Source organism: Panicum virgatum, chromosome 7K, assembly GCF_016808335.1.
Source record: "Panicum virgatum strain AP13 chromosome 7K, P.virgatum_v5, whole genome shotgun sequence".
Taxonomy (NCBI): domain Eukaryota; kingdom Viridiplantae; phylum Streptophyta; class Magnoliopsida; order Poales; family Poaceae; genus Panicum; species Panicum virgatum.
In genome coordinates, this window is record NC_053142.1 from 38,941,507 (window position 1) to 38,959,195 (window position 17,689).

General features: G+C 50.0%; 1 protein-coding gene across 1 annotated transcript; it reads right to left on the reverse strand.

The window, feature by feature from the left end:
- Positions 1 to 5,816: 5,816 nt before the first annotated feature.
- On the reverse strand, positions 5,817 to 8,549 carry LOC120642526 (transcription factor MYB8-like). Its single transcript, XM_039919094.1, has 3 exons — positions 8,184 to 8,549; positions 6,966 to 7,095; positions 5,817 to 6,817 (listed from the first exon to the last, which is right to left on the reverse strand). The coding sequence occupies exons 1-3, from the start codon at positions 8,326 to 8,328 to the stop codon at positions 6,238 to 6,240; spliced, it is 855 nt and encodes a 284-aa protein (XP_039775028.1). The 5' UTR covers positions 8,329 to 8,549; the 3' UTR covers positions 5,817 to 6,237.
- Positions 8,550 to 17,689: the final 9,140 nt, after the last annotated feature.

Sequence of the window (17,689 nt, forward strand, 5' to 3'; positions counted from 1 at the left end):
ACCCGATGCGTATCGGTTGCCAATTTGTCATGCGACCGTGCACCGAGATGTTTTTTTTTCCTTCAGCGTAGCCGGGTGCACGAGAGAAAAAAACTATGCCGAAATTAGTCGGCTTTTTCATTAAGAAGAAGAAGAGGACGCCCAAATTCGAGTTGAGGATTCGAATCACGGACCCAAGATGGTTGGTGAACAAGATAGTGAACATGAGACATGCAGCATGCAATAATTTTTTTGAAAGACCACAGCGTGCAATAATTGTTCCGCTGATCTTTTTTTTTGTTTGCTTGGGCTGTGGTTTTGTAAAAAACTGTTGTGGGCTATGAATTGAGGAAAAAGTTGTTGTGAGTTGTGAAAAAACTGAAAACTATTTAATTAAATTAGTTGTGAGTATGTGGGTTTGGTGCGAAATGTCTGTAATGCCCCTGAACTCCATAGTGATGATCGCAAAACAATGTATTGTTAAGAGAATCACGTATAAAGAACCATTTTAGAAAGAGAATTTTTTTTAAAAAAAGTCTTGCAAAGCATCTAACTGTAAATTTCAAAAAGGGCTTGGACTGTCCTACGAGAAAATCATCTGTTCTACACTTCTGCGCCTTTTTATTGTGTTCTTCAAACCAATGACATGCTGGACTATGCAGCAAGTCAGCAAACCATACATGGGAGTTTTGTCAAAAAAAAAACCATACATGGGAGTTGGGTGCAATCGGCCTGTTGTTGTAAAATTCAGCGATAGTTTTTATTGTGTAGTCGGTTTATTTAGGTTCAAGACTGTTTTTGTGCACCCGAATTCTTGCTCCCCCGCGTCGTCTCCTCCTGAGGGGGGCGACACGGGCGGAACCCCTGCCCCCGCCGCCGTCAACCCCCCTCCCGGCACCTCTCCACCTTGCTGCCACTGGAGCGGGGCACCGGAAGTCCGGGCGCCGCTAGGATGGTGGCGGCAGGGCCTCTTCTCGCCGGCGGCGCGGCCCGGGGCGGCGGCGGCGGTCTGGGGCGGACCTCCTCGTCTCGCCGGCACCGAGCTGGCGGCGGCGGATCCGGTGCCCCAGGGACCGGATCTACTGGCCCGCAGCCTCCCTCGCCCTTCGTCCTCGTGTTTCGTCGGGGGATGCCCCCGCGGCGGCGGTGGCGTTGGGCCTCTGATCTGGCGCCGCCCTGGCCGAATCTGGGGGGCTGCGCGGTTGGGGCCGCCGGGAGTGGGTGGGACTGGCGGCGCAGGACGGCGGCTTCGGCGAGCACTGGCGACGGTGGCGACAGCCGGTGCGGGGCGCGGGGTGTCGGCTGCGGCCGGCGCCGTGAAGACGGCAGCTGCTGTGGCCAGGCCACCGGTCTCTGCCTTCTCGGCCATGTTGGCCGGGAGATGATGGGGCCGGGGGTGTGCGGTGTGCAGGTGAATGTTGGTGTGAGAGGATGGTGCTCCTCTTCTCCTTTCCTCGTCGGCGATGCTAGTCCGGTGCCACCTTGGTGGTTGGGCTGGGGGCTGGCTGGTGCTTGCTGGTGGCGCCGAGGTGGTGTTTTCGGGCTACACCGGGCTTCTTCCGGTACAGGTGGTGCGGAAACGATGGGGAGCATGCTACTGCCATGGCCATGTGTTTGCGGCAGGCATGGTGCTGAGTTGGGCAAAACCTTTCACTGACGTGTTGTCGGTGGGCATGGTGGCAGCGCCCTTGGGGCGTTGTTTCCCTGTTGGGGGCAGCATGGCGAGGCATCATGTTCTCTGCAGCACGGGGCTCTCAGGGTGAAAACCCTGTCCATATATGGACGTGCGACGGCGGCGCCTTGCGTCGTTCCCTCGTTGGAGGCGACACATCTGGAGACCCGGAACGGCTTCTGATAGTGGTTGTGGCGGTTTGGTTGGTGGTTTCGCCTGTGTGCTGCAGGATGTGCGCTCGGTCCGTGTTGGCAGGAAGGTGCAGAGGGCCCATGGGTGCTGGAGGACTTGAGCTAGCGAGCAAGGTGCAGTGGTGAGTTCGGTGACGGCTGGACGGAGGTGGTGCTCTCTTTGCAGCTTCAGATATCTGAGTCCTTGGCAGAGGAGTGTGAGGCGGTGGGAGAGGCGAGGCCCCACACAGAGTAGCCAGGATCAGTGGTGTTCATTGGTGCTGCGACGGGAGTGTTTTGCTGATGCACCACTGGAGCAGAGGGATCAATGATCGTGTTCGTGCGGCTTGAGGTTGGTAGTCCCATGGTGGAGGAGTTCGGGTAGCCGCTCGGGCTTGTAGCGGGCTGTGGCTATTGGCGTGGCACAGCGTTGGCGACGACGGCGCAGTTCGCGGCGGGTTCCCGCTTCCTCTCCCAGGTAGTGGTGGTGTAGTGTTTTGTTGGGTGGGTTGTTTGTGTGCGTTGTTTGTGTGGTGGTGGTGTTCGCTTCGGAGCGTTATGTACGAATGCTTCTTCTTATATGATGTGGCAGTGCTCCTGGCTTTTATTTCAAAAAAAAAAGACTGTTTTTGTACCAGGAGCTTGACTGTTTTTATTGTGCAGTTCTCTTGACCGGCTGTTTTTGTTCCTTTCTCTTTCTGATTCCAGGAGCTTGGCTGGCTAGCATTTCCTTTTGTTTTCCTTAAGAAAAATAATTCTCCACGAAAGCGCTTGTGAGGCGGCGGCGTACGGCGCTGCTCTTCCGGCAGGCCGTGACGCCGAATGGTGCCGCCTGTCGCCGCTGGGTTGTAGCTCGTCATGCCCGCCGTCCGCTGCAGCTGCGAGAGGATGGCGTTGGACATGAGCATGCCCTGCTGAGCAACGAAGAAGAAGAAGAACCACGCGTGGCCGCGTGCGGCGTGAGTGCCGAAAGTGACGAGAGCATCCAATTCTTCTTCTTCTTCCACGGATGCAGACGCATAGACTCTGCCAGGTCTGCTTGCTCATGTGCAGAAGGGATCGGAGGATTTCAAAAGCTCGCTCATCTAGAGAAGTTAGAGAATTTCGGCGAACCTGGACTGGATGGATGAACAACATCCGTGGCCACCCAGGGCGACCAGAGCTCCCGGCGTCGGCGGCGGCGGAACCAGGCCTGCTGAGGCTAGCGGCTGTGACGTATCTCTAGAAGCACGTGTCGAGTTGCCGGCTCGCCGCCGCCATCAACCTTCCCCAGCCACCAAGTGAGCGAGCGAGCAGGCCTCTGCTTCCCGCCTCGCCCTGCGCCTCAGGGCGCTGGAGCCTGGAGCCATGAGAGCTTGACGATGCCGCGCCTAATCTGGACCGCAGAAATACGATCGGACGGCCGGTATGCCACCCAGGGGTGGATGGTATTTCAAATACCGTCCACCATTGGTGGCTCGTCGCATGAAACGCCGCGGCTGCTTCACGCCGCCGCTCGCCGGGGTGTCGCCGCACCCCGGCCGTCCCTGGCGACCCTCCCCACGATCTTTGCAGCGTCGTTCCGCGGCATCTTGAACGCAACGATGGTGCAAGGCTCGCAGGAAAATCGAAGGCCTCTTCCTCTGCTTCATGCCGCTCGCCGGCCGTGGCTGGCCGGGGGCCCGGGGCAGCGCCGCGTTCCGGCCATATCCTGCGTCTCTCTTCGTCGCCTCTTCCCCCTTATCTCTCTGCCTCGCAAATCAGACCGACGGTGCAAGGCTTCTCCGCAGAAGGTGCAAGGCAATTAGCTCACACATATCATCTCTCCGCCTCGCAAATTAAAGGGCATCGACAAATTGCCAATTGGACCCACCAGTGTTTGTCTTCCCTGCACACAGATTACAGAGCTCCCCCGATGGCACGCCCTGCTCGCAGGAGCCGCGCCCGCGTTGCGGACAGGCTCGTGGCTAGCTGCTGCCGATTCCACGCGCGCGGGCAGCTTCCGGTCGCCTTCCTGTTCAGGCGGCGCGTCCAGTGAGCGCGACGAGCGGCACCGGGGCAAGCACCGGGCCTCGCCGGACGCCGGTGCGGCGTTTCGACGAACATTTCTGGCCGCGCTCGCACGACCCCGCCGGCCGTCATCGCCACCGAAGCGAGCCAGCCGCTGCTTCTCCCGTCTTCCGAGCCACGACCCACCGCGGCCACCGGCAAGCTGCCGCTAGCCCCTAACGAGGAAGAAGCCCCCTGCGACGCGCGCAATCTATGCTGCCCACGTCGCATCGGACGGACCGTAGGAGGCCAGGGGTGGACGGTATTTGAAATACCGTCCACCCGGTCCGTATCGCAAAATCACCTTCCACCTTTGGGGCGTCCTCCTCCGAGTCCCGTCGGAGCGCCGCCGCGCCCAGGACCTCCCTCGCTTCCGTCCACTTCCTCGTGAGCGTCTGGAAGCCTCGCCCACCTGCATCTAGCCACCGCCACGCTAGCTCCTGGAGGCGGAGGGGGCGACCTCGATCGACCGGGAGCTGGGCGCCGCGGACGCCGCGAAGGCCGACATGGCAGCCGTGGCGCACGCGGCACGCACAATGCTCTCTCAAGACGCCAGCAGCCGGAGATGCGCCGCCTCGAGTCCCGTCCGTCAGCAGCCGTCTGTCTGAAGTGTGAACAACACTCCCGGTGTGCTCATCCTCTCGCCGTCCTCGCCGCGCGTGCGCAGCCACCAGGGGCCACGCGTGTCCGCCCCTGTTGAAGACGGCAAGACGCAGGCGCAAGGAACATCGCCTTGCCTCCTCCTCGAAGGGTTGCAAGGCGAGAACGATGGCGGAAGCGGAACGTGCGTGCCCTGTTGCCGTGCATCTCTTGGTACGTCGTCGCTTTTGAACAAGGAAAGTGATGACACAACTTCAAATTCAATTGGTGAGGCTCATTGTATCTTCACGCCGAGTTGACAAATTCGTGTTCATAAAAGTCGCGCTGGAATGTGTTGATTAACACTCCCTGGAATGGTTTTACTGAACAATTAATTAATTTTAAAATAGAAGAATGATGGGACACATCTCTACCTCTATAAATCCAACTAACTTTTTTTTTCTACGTCCACCACAATAATTGTAATATCATGCATTATACTTACAATTAAGACAAGCAATACATTAGGAGAAAATATTGCCGTAGCATTAGCACGGACAATATACTAGTCTAGACCGATTTGTGTCCTCTTTTGCCTCCACAAGACGATAATTAGGAACGTGTAGACTGGCCGGCTACCTCCTTTTCTTTCCTTTTCCCCTATTTTATATTTTTCCTTTTCACTTCCATCATTTTTTCTATTTTGCCACCTATAGTTTTCTTCATCGTATTTACTTAAAATAGATTTATTCATATGGATATGTATTTAACCTCTTGTGTCTTCCTAAACAAAGTTTTTCATGTGTTTGAATTAACAATTTTTGTGCAAAATTTAGCTTATGGTATTTGTTTAAATTAATACTTTTACAAGTCCTGGTTGAACGAGTTGTTTCCTAAACTTATTTTTGAACAAGTTTTATGTGTATGAGCTGTCAAGAAAAAAAAACAAATATAGAAAGTTTTCTCTAAATAAATTATCCTCGTGAAAGTTTTGTGAACTAATGTTTTATTAAAGGGCCTACAAACCCTTTCAAAAAACTAGTTTTTTAAAACAGAAAAATTAGAGTGTTGATCTTAGTCATCAACGAAACGCTTCTTTTTTTTAAAAAAAAAGAGAAAAAGAGAGGGGCTTTGCTCTCCTAGCTGGGCCGCGTCAAATGACAACCTTTTTTCTTGAAATGTTGACGCCTTGTGGGCTCTATGCTATGGGCTTCAGCAGCCCATAGGAACAGAACAAAAGAGGAGATTCGGACGCGTTTCCAGCGTCGACTCCAGAAAATGACCTCCACATGCAAGGTTAGCATACTGCTAAAACAGAATAAACAGAATAATAATGCAGATGCACCGACTCATTAGTGATTTTTTAGATAACGACTGACTCATTAGTGATCGACAACTGAAGTTCATGTTGTTCATTACACGTAATACACACTTTACACTCGGTGCTGCACATGATGCGTGGTTGCAAATAATCAATATCGAATTGGGTAATTGGTCACCCTCATATCCCCTTGGTCTTTCAGGAACGGATCAGATAGCTTTGCTAATTGCTAGCTATACATAGCGAGAGAGAGAGAGAAACTTGTTCTCTGTGTACGTTTCCCCATAAAGAAAACGCCCGGGAGCTTTTACGTGTCGTCGGCCGAGGCGCCGGCAGCTGCCGCTGCTGCAAAGTGGGCGTACGGTAGAGGTTGCTCCGTCCTTATCCAGCAGCACCAGGCCACCACCGCTACACGACGATCACAGCTCTCTCTCTAGCTCTGGTAGAAAGAAGGCGTGCGGCGGCAGTAGAGGGTTAGCGAATCTCGTCTACCAGAGCGTGCACGCCACGGCGGCGGCGGCGTCGTCGACGACCACGCCGTCGAGGTTCCACAGGCTGCCCCACGTGGCGCCGTCCTCCTCGCCGGACCCGTACTCGTCGCTGGCCGTGGAGCCGCAGCAGCTGCCGGTGCCGCCGCCCTGGTGAACGGCGCCGTGGAGGAGGGCGCAGGACATGGGGCACATGAAGTCCATGGCGTCGTGCATGATCAGGTCCTCATCGTGGTGGTGCCCGGCGGCGGCGGCTTCGGCTGCCACCGCCGGCGACGACGGCGCCGCGCACGCGTCGTCGACCACCGCGCTGCCACGGTCGTCCTCGTCGGCCGTGGTCCCGGTGCGCGCGCCGCCGCCGTCCTGGTTCTCGTCCTTGGCGACGACCTGCCCGGCGGCCAGCTGCAACAGCTGCTGCTGCTGCTGCTGCTGGCTCTGCATCTCCTGCCGCTGCTTGAGGAACCGCGCCCTCGCGCGCTCGATGTTCTTGGACGGCTTCCCCTTCTTGAAGTGCGTCCTCCAGTAGTTCTTGATCTCGTTGTCCGTCCTGCCCGGCAGGCTGCGTGCGATCGTCGACCACCTGCTCACGATACACGCGGCAAGCAAAGAATAATTTTCAGCACATCAACACAAAACCTTGTTTAGATGATGAACTTTGTTTATTTCATGTTCAGTGCACAATATCTAATAAAGGCACGGCGCCTGATTGGTGTGCTAATTTACTATACCTGTTTCCCCACAAAGCGTGGAGCTGGACTATGATGCTCTCCTCCTGGGGCGTGATCTTGCCTCGCTTCAGATCTGGTCTCAGGTAGTTAACCCACCGCAGCCTGCAGCTCTTGCCACTCCTCTTCAGACCTGCAGCAGCTCGAAAAGGCCAAAAGGAGAATGGAGGATCTCAGACAAACAGCTCCAGCCATCCATGTGCACCGACAGGTGCCTGTCAATTTACTAACTTTGAGTGACGGGCTTTCATGATCTAAGTATATTATTCTAATAACCAACTCACTCGAAGGCTAACATAACATTTTTTGATAAAAAGGATTAGCAGATATAGCTGTTGTTTTCCTTGAAAATGGACTGATACGAACCCAGGTACAGTGTGGTTATGGCGATGGGCATCCAATAACAACCCGACCCTGTACTGGGCACTGAACCAGTTAAACTGAGTCGCCACTCGTCACTACTGCCATTTATACGTTCACTTTCACGTCACTGTTTTCATAAGACTTTTAAGTCTGCAACGTGTACGCGCAGGAATATAACTGAATCGAAGTATACGCATAAGATGCCTATCGTCAGATTAAGATCGTTGTAATCTGGTATCTTTTTACTAGCTATGTGCATCCACAGTTCAGATCAGTAGCCCACACCGCCGACTACGTATACATGTCTACATCTAATTATTGGCTGCTGGTTCATGGAATTGGATGGAATTCCAAAACTGGATGTATAGAACTTTGTATGTTGAATTGGTTTCGTTTGTATGTGCTCAGTGCTCACAGATAGATCAGGCTGATCCCTTGCTAAGTCGCGGGAGTGATCGAGCTGCTGAACACTCGCAGCAGCAGCAAATTGCAGGGGACAAACAGCATCGTGCATGGTGGAATCCTGGGACAGCTCTGCAAGTTGCCAGATGAGGATCCTGGCGAAACACAAGCTCAAAAGTACAACACCGTACACACCGGTAGTACTGCCTGGTTGACGGCCGCCACAACTTGCCGCGAGCTCAATCATTCGCAAGTTGCAAAGTTTAGCTGCTACAGTAGCTTGTTGGTGAAAAGATCGATCGAGCCGGGGCTCGTGCTCGGGGCACCGGAAAAAAACCGCCCAATATAATTGAGATAAATTAAAGTAGATCGACCATCACCAAGAAAACTAAACTAACAAAAGGGAGCGAGGCGGCGGATTTAATTTGCTCTTGAAATCGGCAGCAGCTAGCGTACCTGTGAGCTTGGAGACGGAGTTCCACCGCCCCTCGCCGTGCTGCCGGACGTGCTCGACGAGGAGCTTGTCCTCCTGGCTGGTCCACGGGCCCTTCCTCCACCCGTCCACCTCCTGCCGTCCCCAGCCCAGCGGCGCCCCCTCCATTGCTGGCAGCTAGCGCAACACGAAAAGCTCAGCTCGCTAGTTTTTGCCTCGAAGGGGCGCTGCGTTTCCTTGGAGATATTTGTGCGAGCAGGCCCGCGCGCGGCAGGTATAGCTCGATCGTGCGAGCGGGTGGCCGGAGGGGGAGAGCTAGCAAAGCCTTTCCCTTTGCTCGGATTCTGCCTGTCCCGCGGTTGAGTGAGGAGGAGAGGGCACGGGGCGAGTGAGCCGCTGCCGCGTATATATCGGGCACGGCCGGGGGCTCGATCTGTTCCCCCGCCTTCCCCTGTCGCTCGCCAAAGCGCCCCGCGCGTCGCTGTCAGGGGGGAATTCCATGCTCCACCACTAGCCCGGGCTGCCGAGCCGGGTTTTCCGAATTGCCCCCGGACTCCGCGGTAAATTCTTCGACCTCGGCTCGGGGCAGTGGGGCCGTGCAGTGGTGGTGGCGCCGCAAGTTACCGCGTGCTTAGTTATTTTCTTGCCCCGAAAGCGCGCCTTAGGGCCAGGTGTAAAGAGAACTAGTCTATTTTGTGAGTTGTAAAAGAGTGCCTTTGAATTTTAGATACTAAATGTGCTCTTTCTCGATCATTTACAAACCAAAGACATGAGTAATAAAGAAAAACGGCTGTCTGATGTGGAGCTGAACGATAAAAATTCTACTGTATGTGTACCCGCTGTACTGTAGTATAATATATGGCCCAACTCCTTAACGATTTTTAGTTTCGTTTTCTTTCTAGTTTAATTTCTCGGTTCAAAACAACAAGATTCGTGCCTTCATTTGAGCACCTCCACAGGGATGGCCAGCACTCGGGTTTCATCAGTCGTCTGTCCCAAGAGAGTAGTTCATATATATTCTCCATCTGGCACGAACATAAACTAACATATACCCAGGCATTAGCATACAGCTTCACTTTTGCCACCTAGCTTGGCCGCCTGATGATCTATCCTGTGTGTCCCCTGGGCGCCATCAGAACCACACTACAAAACACACATCTCTTCCGTGCCGGGGCGCGGGTTCTAGAAAGCCGACGCGTGGCTAACTGCCTCTGCCAACAACTCAACAAGTGGTGCACTAGCTTCGACCAACCTGCTGCAGGTGTGGCTGCTGCAAGTGCGAACAAACTGACGCTCGATCGATGATGGCAAATCGTACTTGTAGCTAGCGACCGACCGCGACGGCGCCGGCGATCACGGTCACGCTTTCCGACGCACAAACGGGACTAAACTAATCTCCCAGGCTAATCTGAAAGCCGTGCATCACTGCACCACGATGACACGTCTCGAGAGCGATCGGCGCGCAACGCCACGCGCGCGTGCTCCGTACCCGGTCGATTCGACGAGATTAACATTTTGGTGAGCTGGCACGCGGTTAATTTTAGAACAAAAAGCAGGGATATGATACATGTATCTGCGATCATGTCCCCTTTCTTTGGTCCAAAGAAAGGTCCCCGGACGGATCGACTCCTGTGCGGCCGATCACCTGGTCGATCTCTGTCGCCATCGGGGTGAAAAGGCCACAGATTAAGTAGTAGTACACGACAACTAGCGTAGCTCTGCCCAAGTGTAGCAGTGTGTGTCTAAATACACGTGTACCTATCCATCTATCCATATTAGCTAGCATCTAGGTGTGTAGCTAGTGATAGTGCATCACGTACACCTGCGGCGCGTGTGCCACAGAAATCTTTACTGATCGAGATCATATATTCATATCTATCGGGTCAGCAGGTCAAGTCTAGTCCGCCCAGCTTGGTTGACCGGTCAAACACATGCAGGGGTGATGGGCCTAACTCGTACAGTCGCAGTAATCGTCCGGCGCCGCCACACTGCCACTTGCTCGCTTCAAGCACTCTTGACGCCGCGACGAAGTGATGATGATGATGATCTAATTTGGGAGTTGCAGATACGTGATCTTGCTCGGCCTGAACCAGGTGGGGAGAAAGACATACGAAGCTGGCTATTAAGAAAAGTACCCTTGACAATAAAAAAATCTAATAGCCACTCGCTTATAAACTGACCACCACTGTCCTTACGAGTAAACCGTATGAAGCTCACAGACCATAGGCACCAATAAAAATGATAGATTAGCATAACATGACCAGAAGATGTACCATGAGGACTGCACGGGGTTTTTCTGTTGATTTGTATGATAAAAATAATATATAATATCGGCATTTATCTATTGCAGCGGCTGTGCAGGAAGGGTGGGGGGGGGGGGGGGGGGGGGAGGGGGCACTAGCCCCTCATTCAGCTACCTTCGAACTAATTGGCATAACTGTTATGCTTGGACTAGATGGCTCCAAGGTCTAGCATACAAATCCCAGATGACAGAATTGTGATTAACTTTGATAGAGCCAATGGCAACATGCTCGTTGCAGTGCATATCAGGCTCTGCAGCCTAGCAGGCCCATAATAGGTGACAATTTGATGACGAGCTATTTCGGAGTATGTTTGGTTGAGCTGTGGCTTTTGAAAAAGTTGATGTGAGCTGTATGCCGTGGAAAAGTTGTTGTATGAGCTGTGGGTTGTGAAGAATTTCAAAAGTCGTTAATTTTTTGAAGGTGGTGGGTGAGTAATCTTTTGAAAGTTGCCCACCTCCACAGCAGCGTTGCTTTCAGTTTTGTACTAAAGAAAAAGCAACTTTGGGAAGCCAGTGCGTTTGGTTGGCTTTTGGCTTTTCGAAAAAGCAAAAGCAGATTCAAAAGCAGAACCAAACACACCCTCAAACTTACTGAGAGTAAAAGTATTCATAATATACAAAATAATATCCTCATGAGATGTGATCATAGCGCTAAGTCAGCGAAGCGGGAAGTCGTAACCCTACATGCATGTACGACATACATGAAGTCATTGCCTACGACAATCCATGAATGCATGCCGTAGGAATTTCAATCATGAGATGCAATTTCGTTATATCAAAAACAACTAATTAGTTCTAGCTCGAACAATAATGTTAATTTGCACGGACCACCTTGCTAACTACTGCTGGTTGAGTACATGTAACACCATCGTGGTACGGCCGTCAAAGTCCCCGGCGGGGGCGCCATGCCAGGTATGTGTGCCAGAGATCTAGTGAAGGTTAATGCCGGAGGGCAAACCTGGAAGACCGCACCTAACAAGTGGAATCACGCAGGCAAAGCCCTTTTGGAGGCTTACCCCTTCGAGAGACCTCCTCGTCGTGACTTCCAACAAAGAATGATGCGCTTATGCTAATTCAGCACATCATTAGATCCCCCCGGGATTTAAGTATTGGCACGGTCCCCCGCCCGCCCCTCCACGTACACCTCATCCCATCGCGTACAGCCAGCCGCAGCAGCAGTAGTATAGAGAGCTCCGATCCCGCGCCAAGATAAATAATCCCGGCCGGCGCCTCTTTGGCACCCTCTCTCTCCTCGATCTTTGGCATCGATCAACGACCTCGCCTCGTCACCTACTAGCTAATCACCCAACGAAAATTATTATTAGCACCAAACAATCGCATCACCCGGTGCATCAGCAAGGCCGGTTAAACAACTAGTAGATGTCCTTGTTGCTGCTGTGCGCCCCCCTCCCGCGCGTGCCACCAGTGCAGGAGCGGATCGGAGCGTGGGTGGTGGTGTCGTCGTCGTCCATGGTGCGCCGCGCTGTTGGGCACAGTGCCCGGCGCACCCCGCCAATGGCGATGCGCCACCCGCCAGCCCGCCGGACAAGGCCGGTCGACCGGATGCCGCGACGTCGCCCATATAGTAAAATAACGTGGCTGCTATTTCGGGCAAGCGATCGAGCACGTACTGTTGGAATTATGGACTTGACCTATTTATTCTAATCAATACAATAAAAGAATTTAAAACTCACTATTTAATGTTAGGGAATCAATTACTTAATTCCGTACCGGAATTTGAGAAGGATCTCAACCGACTTAAAGGGTGGACTTCATGTACACCACTTGTGAAGCCGTTAAGAGGAGGTCGGTGAACCACACGTGCGCGCTCGCTCGCCTCGCCGGGCCGAGGGCGTGGGCGAGGCCGGACGTGACGTGACGTGCATGTGCGACGTGATGTGCTGAGATGAGAAAAACGTTTTGCTGTTAAGAGCATTAAAACAGAGAATAAACGTTGACAGTAATGACTGGAGAATCACACCAGTAACTGCCGCTCATCAAAGCTCTTTACGACGTCCAGGTTCGTTGAACCTGAGGCACCTCCACGCCTATATAAACCACCCCTTCCTCCTCTCATCAACACACACTTCAGCACTTGATCCAGGTACTTCTACTTAGGAGACCTCTCACTTCTCCCTCTGCTGGTTTCTGCCGTTCCCATCGCTAGTGCTGCGCGCACAGCTCTAGCGAGAGCAGGCCTCCGGAACCTCTGCTCGCTGAAGGTCCTGTATAGGACGCGGGCAATCAGGTTTTTGGGGAGCATCTTGACGCGACTGCTCGCTCCCTGATCGACTACTTCGTCTACTTCCCGGCGTGAATGAATGACTACTTCGTCTACTTCCCGGCATGAACGAACGACTACTTCGTCTGTTTCCTGGTGACCGTTCGTGGGACTGCACTGCGAACCTCTTCCTGCATCGACATCGTTCGGCTACTTCAGGCAAGGCCAGTCGAATAGCATGTCTATTCCAGCTGGTAACGGCGCAACCGGTGCCTCCGGCACTGGTCCCGCCTTGGGGTACACTCTAAACCTATTTTGGTTTAACTTTTTGTTCATGCTTATTAGTAAAAATAACATGAACACATGCACATATCTTATTCACACATTATCACTCATTTATGCCATGAAATTGCTAGTAATATTTGGAATTAAAATAAACCGGAAATTGCCTAGTTATCTAACAATCCAAAACCCTGATTTTGTTAATAGGCTTTCGGTATCTAGCTTTGCTGCATCAATCAAACCACCACCTTTTGATGGTTCAAATTACAAACGTTGGCAAGAGCGGCTTATACTATGGTTAACAATATCGAGAGTGATCCATGTAAAAGAGGGTAAGCCTGAACAGTTCACTCCAGAGGAAGGGAGTGCGTTCGATGAGGCTGATACCCTCTGCGTTCGATGAGGCTGATACCCTCTTTCGAGGCTTGGTCATTAGTATTCTCGGTGAAAACCTGGTGGATTCCTATGTCCGGCTGCCAACTGGCAAAGCGTTGTGGGATGCTCTTGAGGCTCAATATGGAGTGTCTGACGCCGGCAGTGAGTTGTATACGATGGAGCAGTTTCTTGAATATAGGATGGTCGAAGACCGTTCTGTGGTGGAACAGGCTCATGAAATATATACTCTGGCAAAAGATCTAAAAAATTGTAGCAAAGAGTCCCAATGTGTGTTACCCAATAAGTTTGTGGCCGGAGGTATTATCTCTAAGCTGCCACCTTCTTGGAGGGACTCTGCTACTTCTCTAAAATACAAGAGACATGAGTTCACCATAGATGGACTCATAGGGACTCTTGATGTTGAGGAGAAGGCGAGAGCAAAGGACTTATGTGGGAAAGGAGTTGTTGGTGCTTCTAGAGCCAATCTTGTTCAGAAGAACAACTCCCACAAGAACAAGAAAAAGCCACCGCAGAACCAACCAAAGACTAAGCAGACAACCACCTTCAAGAAGAAGAAGAAGAAGAGAGCTTGCTATGTGTGCGCTAGTATGGAACACTTTGTTGCAAAGTGTCCGAACCGCAAAGTCAACAACTCCGCCAACATGGTCATTAGCGAGCCTGGAGGAACATCGGGGTACGGTAATTTATTACCTACAGTTCTTTCAGTTTTTTATTCACCCGAATGGTGGGTTGACACTGGTGCTAATATTCATGTTTGTGCTGATGCTTCTTTGTTTTCTTCTTACCAGGACGGCGGGACTTCCTCCTTGCTGATGGGGAACGGATTGCATGTGCGTGTTCTTGATGTTGGTACGGTAAATCTGAAGTTTACTTCGGGGAAGACCGTGCAGCTGAAGAACGTGCAGCATGTTCCCACCATCAAGAAGAATCTAGTCAGCGGCTCTCTAATGTGTAGAGATGGTTTTAAATTAGTCTTTGAGTCCAATAAATGTATCTTGTCTAAATTTGGTATTTTTATTGGAAAAGGTTATAAAAGCGGAGGCTTGTTCCGTCTTTCTTTGTCAGATGTTTGTAATAAAGTTGCATACAATGTTATTAACATTGATAAAACAAATATTTGGCATTCGTGGCTTTGTCACGTTAATTTTGGTTGTATGATGTGCTTAGCTAATTTGAGTTTAATTCCAAAGTTTACTTTTGTCAAAAATTCTAAGTGTCATGTATGTGTTGAATCAAAACAAACTCGCAAGCCTCATAAGGCCGCGGAGGCGAGGAGCTTGGCACCTTTAGAATTAATTCATTCCGATTTGTGCGAAATGAATGGAGTGTTGACAAAAGATGGTAAAAGATATTTCATGACTTTGATTGATGACAGTACTAGATTTTGTTACATCTATTTGTTGAAGTCAAAAGATGAAGCTTTACACTACTTTAAAATCTATAAAGCTGAAGTAGAAAACCAACTTGAGAGAAAGATTAAAAGAGTTAGGTCAGATCGTGGTGGCGAGTACTTCTCAAATTTATTTACTTTATTCTGCGAGGAACATGGTATTATTCATGAGAGGACGCCTCCCTATTCACCTCAGTCAAATGGGGTTGCTGAAAGAAAGAACCGCACTCTAACGGATTTGGTTAACGCCATGTTAGATACAGTGGGACTTTCCAAGGAATGGTGGGGTGATGCTATATTGATTGCATGTCATGTCCTAAACCGTGTTCCTACAAAGAATAAAGAGATAACACCATTCGAGGAATAGGAGAAGAAAATACCAACACTTTCATACTTACGTATATGGGGTTGTTTGGCAAAAATGAGTGTGCCAATAACCAAGAAACGTAAGTTTGGACCTAAAACTGTGGATTGTATCTTTCTAGGTTATGCTATTCACAGCGTTGGGTATAGATTTTTAATAGTGAAATCTGGAGTACCTGACATGCATGTTGGTACTATAATAGAGTCTAGAGATGCTACATTTTTTTAAAACATTTTTCCCATGAGAGATGAAACAAGTTCATCTAGGCAAGAGTTCGTCGAGGATGATAGCTCTGCTGAGCCGATAGAACACAATGAACATACACTTGTGGAAAATCCTGAGGAGGATAACAATGATGCTCCGAGAAAGAGCAAGAGACAAAGGACTGTAAAGTCTTTTGGTGATGATTTCATTGTATACCTCATAGATGATACACCCAGAACCATTGAAGAGGCATATTCATCTCCTGATGCTGACTATTGGAAGGAAGCAGTGAGGAGTGAGATGGATTCTATTATGTCTAATGGAACCTGGAAGGTCGTTGAACGTCCTTATGGATGTAAACCGGTTGGATGCAAGTGGGTGTTCAAGAAAAAGCTTAGACCAGATGGTACTATTGAAAAGTACAAGGTTAGACTTGTGGCCAAGGGTTATACCCAAAAAGAAGGAGAAGATTTCTTTGACACTTATTCACCAGTTGCCCGATTGACCACAATTCGAGTGATACTTTCCCTGGCAGCCTCTTATGGTCTTCTCGTTCATCAGATGGACGTTAAGACGACTTTCCTCAATGGAGAATTAGAAGAGGAGATCTATATGGATCGGCCGGATGGGTTTGTATCAAAGGGTCAAGAAGGAATGGTTTATAAGTTGTTGAAATCTTTATATGGTCTCAAGCAAGCGACTAAGCAGTGGCATGAAAAGTTCGACAGAACTTTGACGTCTGCTGGCTTTGTTGTGAACGAAGCTGACAAATGTGTGTACTATCGCTATGGTGGGGCTGAAGGAGTGATTTTGTGCTTGTATGTGGATGACATACTGATCTTTGGCACTAGCCTTAATGTGATTAAGGAAGTCAAAGAGTTTTTATCTCAAAGTTTTGAGATGAAGGATCTGGGAGAAGCTGATGTTATTCTTAATATAAAGCTGGTAAAAGAGAGCAATGGTGGGGTGATTCTTACACAGTCTCACTATGTGGAGAAGGTGTTAAGTCGCTTTGGTTATAGCGACTATAAATCTGTCTCAACACCATATGATGCCAGTTTAATTCTTAGGAAGAACAAAAGGATAATGCGAGATCAGATGAGATATTTTCAGATCATTGGTTCATTGATGTATTTAGCTGGTGCTACAAGACCTGACATCTCGTTTGCTGTAAGCAAACTGAGCCGGTTTGTTTCAAACTCGGGAGATGATCATTGGAAGGCTCTTGAAAGAGTAATGTGCTATCTAAAGGGGACAATGAACTATGTAATTCACTACACCGGGTACCCAAGGGTACTAGAAGGATATAGTGATTCAAACTGGATTTCTGATGCTGATGAGATAAAGGTCACAAGTGGATATGTGTTTAGACTTGGTGGTGGAGCTGTTTCCTAGAAGTCTTGTAAGAAGACCATCTTAACGAGATCAACTATGGAAGCAGAACTCACAGCATTAGATACCGCCACTGTTGAGGCTGAGTGGCTTCGTGAGCTCCTTATGGACTTGCCGATAGTTGAAAAACTGATACCGGCAATTCTAATGAACTGTGACAATCAAATGGTGATTGTAAAGGTGAACAGTTCAAAGGATAACATGAAGTCATCTAGACATATGAAAAGACGGTTGAAATCTGTCAGAAAATTGAGAAACTCCGGAGTTATAGCCCTGGACTATGTTCAGACGGCTAAAAATCTGCAGATCAGTTTACAAAGGGTCTTTCACAAAATGTGTTAGACAATGCATCTATGGAATTGGGCTTGAGACTCACGTGAGTCATTCTATAGTGGAAACCTGTCCTATGTGATCGGAGATCCCGTGAATTAGGATGGTGAAACAAACTAAAGTCTGACTGAGAGAATAGAACCTTTGTGAAAAGGGCTCATTCCGTGTATAAGGTGCATTTCTCTTCTAATCTTATGGCAGGTTGGTCTATACCTTAATGTGTTCCAGGTGGTTTCTTTAAAACAAATGAGTTGTTTTCTTGAAACAAAGATGTCCTACAGAACATCTGAAAGGAACACACCTATATGAGTCTGACTACTGGTCATGGTCTATGAGAACTGGGTATTCTCTAGAAACTCATGAAGGGCCTGGAGTATGACTTATAAGCTCTAAACCGTGGGGATGCTTTTGCAGTCTAGTACCAGTGTAGGGCTCTGGTCAAACTTGTTTGCACAAGACTGTCAATTCAAGGCATAGTCCATTGTACAGTTGTGAATAAGTGTAGCTTTTGTCCTAGATGGAAGTTCAACTTAACAGTCTCTGTCAAATACTGGTATATCAATGGGGGAATGATGACATTTCTAGTGTGGCTTGAATTTCTTGGTGGGGATTGTTGGAATTATGGGCTTGACCCATTTATTCTAATCA

Coding starts and splice junctions, on each gene's coding strand:
- LOC120642526 (XM_039919094.1), bottom strand. CDS start 8,328: ATGGAGGGGGCGCCGCTGGGCTGGGGACGGCAGGAGGTGGACGGGTGG. Junction 7,096..8,183: donor CTCCGTCTCCAAGCTCACAG/GTACGCTAGCTG, acceptor GAGCTGCTGCAG/GTCTGAAGAGGAGTGGCAAG. Junction 6,818..6,965: donor CACGCTTTGTGGGGAAACAG/GTATAGTAAATT, acceptor TATCGTGAGCAG/GTGGTCGACGATCGCACGCA.